At 39.2% G+C, this 6174-nt stretch overlaps 1 protein-coding gene across 1 annotated transcript; it reads left to right on the top strand.

The window, feature by feature from the left end:
• Window positions 1-3534: 3534 nt before the first annotated feature.
• On the top strand, window positions 3535-4056 carry LOC145795884 (uncharacterized). The gene has a single exon (XM_082880812.1). It carries the CDS (start codon window positions 3535-3537, stop codon window positions 4054-4056), a length of 522 nt encoding a protein of 173 aa, XP_082736938.1.
• Window positions 4057-6174: the final 2118 nt, after the last annotated feature.

Here is a 6174-nt window from a genome sequence, read left to right as displayed (position 1 = left end):
TCAAAAACGTGCATAGTGGAAGTTTATGGTTTAAAAAGTTAAAAATTTACTTTGGTTAAGGAGATAGATTGTGGGACACCGCACTTTTAGAATACTGAATATTTTAGTAAGTAGCAAGTGATATTTTATAGTTTGGTGATAATGTCTCTAAACCTAACTTATAATCATACATAATGTTAGGAATCATTACCTTTAGAATTGAAATAAAATAATAATAAATAAATAAAATAAAATAAATAAATAAAAAAGGCAAGTAAGATTTCTGTGAGCCCAAGGTTAATATGGCTCTTGGTGAATTCATGGGGATTAAAACCAAAGGTCAAAAACAGGTGGCAGAATGAGGGAGCTTTTACGTGTACATGTCTTAGCTTGGGCCTCACACATTGGGTAGGTATAAATAGTGAGAGTGCTCAAGTAGAATGGGGAAGCAACGAACGAAGTAAAGTGTAAGGAGGAGGAGCGCAACAAGAAGAGATTTGGAGCAAAGGGAAAATAGGGGTAACTTATTAATAAAAGTGGGTTATATTATATATTGAGTTATCATAAAATATTTTACATATATCTTGAGTTATTACAAGTTATTTTATGCCATTCATGTTTTATGCATTATATTAATATTTCAATTACGTTAATTATTTTCTGAACTCTATTTGCTTAAATTGAAACCCATGGATATGATTGTTTAAAATTTAGAAATTATTTGACAATAATTTTATAAATATTTATTTTTGTAAGTACTACCACGGGAGTCCCATGCCTTGAGGGACTTAAATAACCATTGACTTCTAATTGGTCACTTTGTGGCCTCTGTTTGTCATGGATCCATTGACCTATGTTCTGATTGTCACTTCAGTAACCTCTATTCCGTTCTATTTTGTACCGTGGCTATGATTATTTTTCTTATATAACTTCGGAATTAAAATTTTATAGTTTTAAGTGATTTATTTATTCAAACTAAATTGTTCACTATTTTGGCCTAAATAATTATCTATGGTGATTTATGTATCCTCATACTCACTGCATAATATTTCTCACTCTACCATGTACTTATAGTTGTTATCCCCTTTCAAGTGATAAGATTTAGTGGGATCAAGTTGGGAATAAATCGCAGTATTTTTTTTTATTTTACTAGCTGTAATTTTGATCGGACTTGTGTAATAAAATAGAGCCCAAATGACTATCTTCTTTTTAAATCAACTTTTTGGTACCCATTTATTTTATTTTGCTTTATTTGCTTGCGCTACTAATTCAGAAATTTTAGAATTATTTTATATTTTATTGTCTTGTTGCGACACCAAACTTTTGGGTATCGGGTTTGGGTCATGACAAAAGTGGTATCAGAGCAATGGTTTTTGGTTTACAAAAAAAAAAAAAAAAAAAAAAAAAAAAAAAAAAAAACCTTACTTTGTCTAACATGATTAAATCGTTTTATAAATATTTCTAGGCTAAGTTTTCCTATGTTGTAGGGAATGGCAAATCTGATGGAGTTATTCTGGTTCGAGCTCCCAGGAGCCCATCTTGTCCCGAATCTACTAGATGCTTGGGAAGATTTAGAGAGTCTTTTCAAGCAAGCCCACCCAACACTTGACCAGCTCATGGGGAGACCTATATACTTACAGGTTGATCCCGATGAGGATTTCTGGTTTTGAAGACTTAGCTGAGGCAGCACACGTGAGAGATACATTGGGCCGACCCACGTTGTTGGTCTTGCTCCGAATCTAGAACAGTTGCACTTTTTGGTTGCACCTTTGTCCATGGGCTTTGCTGAGAAGAGAGGACACGTGTACTCCAGCAGCCACATACACACCACAACACATTATCCATGTCCTAGCTGTAGATTTCACTGATAGTGCGTCATAGTTGGAGGTACCTGTACGGATTACCGGGTGGGAGTTCTAGGGATATGATCATGGTGTTTCTGCCTATATAGTCCAGATTGTATGGCGTTGTTTTGGAATAGAGCACAGCGGTTGGGAGTTTGAGTCCCTCATGCAAAGTGAGTTTGCAGGGTTGTTCCATGGCCCAATTTTTTAGAGCCAGTTCTCGTGGTAGCCTAACAGTCCATTTTAGACATTCGACTAGGAAATTTTTATGACCTGACCATGATTAGTCTGATCCTTATGTTTTGTATTAATAGAATTAGACACTAACTCTTGACTATTATCTAAGTATTTTGTACTAACATCTTTTCTCTTGCATAAGTAACACAAGTGACGTGTAAATTATATATGTGTTGTTACAGTAATATTGTGATGATTAAATACGTACTAATTGGTTCAAAAAAAGAAAAGAGACTATTTCACTAACTGTTTTCACCCTGTAGTAATGGCTAACGACGGAAATGGAACCGGATCGTCGGTTAACGATGTCGACCTAATAGAGCAAATCATGGAAAGAGCAGTTACCAATTTTCTATGAGCCCTACAAACCAACATGAATACTAGAATGCCCCGAACAGCGAGAAAAACCAGTTACAATAAAACAGTTCCAGGATTTGAAACCCACCACATTCACTAGCAGTTCAAACCCACTGGTAGTAGAAGCTTGGGTTAAAAACATGGAGAAGATTTTCCGTGCGTTACCATGTATAGAACGACAAAAGGTAACCTTCACCACATTCACCTTCAAAGACGATGCACAGGAATGGTGGCTTCTTACCTTGGAAAAAGAAGAAATCGTGACCTGGGCAAGATTCTTGAAAGTGTTTTACGAAAAATACTTCCCGGATTCGTTACGGGAACAAAAGGCGTCGAAATTCATACATCTAAAGTAAGGAACCATGACGATGGCCAAATACAAAAGCAAGTTCTCGCTCGATTTGTGACATATGTCATCCCCACCGAAGCCCGAAAAACAAAGAAATTCAAAGCATGATCGGATGCTGAAATCAAAGATAGGCTTGAGGTTTTGCAACTACCAACCTATGTGAAAGTGGTAGACCGAGCCTACATTGCGGAAAAATGGATTAAAGCCTCGCGCTCTGGGGAACTAAGCCAAAAAAAATGATTTGGGAAAAAGACAATAGAAGACTTAGTGTTGTGCCCCCAAAGAAGGTAAATACGGGCTCAACTAGTTCAGGCAATCAAGGTCCTACTAACCCCAGAGGTGGCACCATTCCAAATTGCCTTACTTGTGGGAGAACTCATTGGGGATGATGCCATCGAGACATGGGAGCATGCTTTAAATGCAGTCAAGTTGGCCACTTGCTGAGAGATTGTCCAAAGCTTACCAATCCTACAGCCGGCCCCTCTGGACCAGCCCCAAAACCCGCAGTACCTGGAGGAGTGAGGAAGGACCAAAAACACCAAGGAAGAGCTTTTGCCTTGGTACCTAGAAATCCTGGAAGTTACCGAGAACGTTGTGTCATGTACACTTTCTATCTGTGGTCACTTAGTTCATGTTCTCTTTGACTCTGGTTCCACTAATTCTTTTGTTGCACCACACTTTGCTTCTAAGTTCACATCAACCCCTGAACCCTTAGGATATATATTGTCTATGTCTTTTCCTTTTGGTAATTCTGCCCTTGGTACAAACATGTACAAATCTTGTACTATATCCTTAAAAGGCGAAAACTTACACGTAGCCTTGATTCCCCTCTGCATTAGTACCTTTGATGTGATCCTAGGAATTAATTGGTTGGCTGCCAACCACGCCTATATTGACTGTAAAGCCAAAAAGGTCTCCCTCTTGTCACCAAACCAGCTAGAGCTTGTCTTTGATGGAACTAGAGTATCCACCCCTCCATGTGTTATATCCTTCATAATAGCCCAACGACTTCTAAGAAAGGGTTGTTGTAGTTGTATTTGTTATGTGATCGATACTCAACAAGAGGCCCCCACACTTGATGCAATCCCTGTGGTTCGAGAATTCCTAGATGTATTTCCTAAAGACCTACCTAGTACCCTAGTTGATCGAGAAATCGAATTCACCATTGAAACTCAACCTGGTACACAACCAATATCCAAAGCTCCTTATCGCATGTCAATGACAGAATTGAAAGAACTAAAAACCCAACTCTTGGACAAGGGCTTCATCCGACCAAGTACCTCACCATAGGAGCTCCAGTACTGTTCGAAAAGAAAAAACATGGCACGATCAGGCTATGCGTTGATTATCGGGAGCTAAACAAAGTCACCATCAAGAATCGATACCATCTACCACGAATCAATGACTTGTTTGATCAACTTCAAGGCGCCCAAGTATTCTCGAACATCGACTTGCGTTTCGGCTATCATCAACTAAAAGTCAAAATGGAAAGCATCGAAAAGACTGCCTTCAGAACACGTTACAGGCACTACGAGTTCCTTGTCATGCCATTTGGCGTCACAAATGCTCTAGTAGCCTTTATGGACCTCATGAATCGAGTGTTGAAACCCTATCTTGATGGTTTCATCATTGTCTTTATTGACGACATTCTCATATATTCTAAATCACCAATGGACCACGAGCAACACTTGCGAACGGTTCTACAAACACTACGTGATCACAAACTTTATGCCAAGTTGAAGAAATGCAAATTTTGGATAACTAGTGTATACTTCCCCGGTCACGTCATTAACAAAGATGGCATCTCGGTTGACCCCCAAAAAGTTGCAGCAATCGTGGATTGGCCACGACCTACTAACGTGTTCGAGATTTGAAGCTTCTTGGGTTTAGCAGGCTATTACCGGTGCTTCGTGCAAGATTTCTCGAAAATAACATCACCCTTGACCCAACTAACTTAGAAGAACACACCCTTTGAATGAACGGACAAGTAGGAATGTTGCTTCCAAGAATTGAAAAACAGACTTATGACAGCTCCTATACTAGCACTCCCTGCGGGAATAGATAGGTTCATAATTTTTAATGATGTCTCATATAATGGTTTGGGTTGCGTTCTTATGCAAAACAGAAAAGTCATTGCTTATGCGTCACGCCAACTAAAGAATCATGAGAGAAATAACCCAACCCATCATCTAGAATTGGCTGCGGTGATCTTTGCCCTCAAGATCTGGCGTCATTATCTTTTATGGTGCAACCTGCGAGATTTACATTAATCACAAGAGCCTTAAATATCTGTTTACACAGAAGGAACTGAATATAAGGCAACGGCAGTAGCTAGAATTTATAAAAGATTATGATGTAAAGATCCATCACCATCCAGACAAAGCTAAGGTGGTGGCAGATGCACTGAGCCAAAAGATGACCAAGTTTGGCATGCACTCTCGTTACCTGCCAAATCAATGGATTGCTCACCAACATAACCGTGAAACCCACCTTGATTGAAGAAATTAGAACACGCCAATGTGAAGATAAACTTTTGAAGAAAAAGTATGAGGAGCAAAGAAGTCTGCCCGATCCTAACTTCACTCTAAGCAATAGGATACTAAAATTTTGAAATCGAATCTGCGTACCCGACCTTCCAGAACTCAAGAAGAAGATATTGGTAGAAACTTATAGCTCGAGGTTTGCGGTCCACCCTGGCAATACGAAGATGTATCACGATCTGAAGGAACACTACTGGTGGATAGGAATGAAAAGAGACATAGCAAGCCACATCTCCAAATGCATGCATTGTCAACGAGTTAAAGCAAAACATCAGAGATCGGCGGGAATGTTGCAACCACTCCCTATTCATGAATGGAAATAGGAGCACATTACTATGGACTTCGTGGTCGGGCTACTGCAATCAGTCTTGAAGAATGATGTAACATGGGTTATAGTAGATCGATTAACAAAGTCGGCGTATTTTCTACCAATTAGGATCACGTACTCCCTTACCAAGTTCACCACTCTATACATTAAGGAAATCATTTGCTTGTACGGTACCCTAGTTTCAATCATGTCTGACCCAGACCCCTGCTTCGTGTTTCACTTCTGGAACAAATTACAAGAAGGTTTGGGAACAACACTGAAGTTTAGCACTGCTTATCAGCCGTAAACCGATGGACAATTCGAAAGAACAATCTAGACTTTAAAGGATATATTAAGTGTCTGCGTGCTAGACCTCAAAGGCGATTGGGATGAGCACCTACCTTTAGTGGAATTCGCTTATAACAACAATTACTAAGCGAGCATTGGAATGGTACCATATGAAACGTTGTATGGAAGGAGATGTCGATCACCTCTATGTTGAACGGAAGTCGGAGATAGGAAATTATTAGGTCGTGAAATCGTGCAAATAACGAGTGATAA

This window comes from Camellia sinensis, chromosome 7, assembly GCF_055761805.1.
Source record: "Camellia sinensis isolate YWXY chromosome 7, ASM5576180v1, whole genome shotgun sequence".
In the NCBI taxonomy this organism is placed as follows: domain Eukaryota; kingdom Viridiplantae; phylum Streptophyta; class Magnoliopsida; order Ericales; family Theaceae; genus Camellia; species Camellia sinensis.
Note: the sequence above shows the minus strand (reverse complement) of the source record. Positions and strands in the feature narration are given on the sequence as shown.

Excerpts from the sequence above, each read along its gene's own strand:
- LOC145795884 (XM_082880812.1), top strand. The coding sequence starts at position 3,535 with ATGTACAAATCTTGTACTATATCCTTAAAAGGCGAAAACTTACACGTA.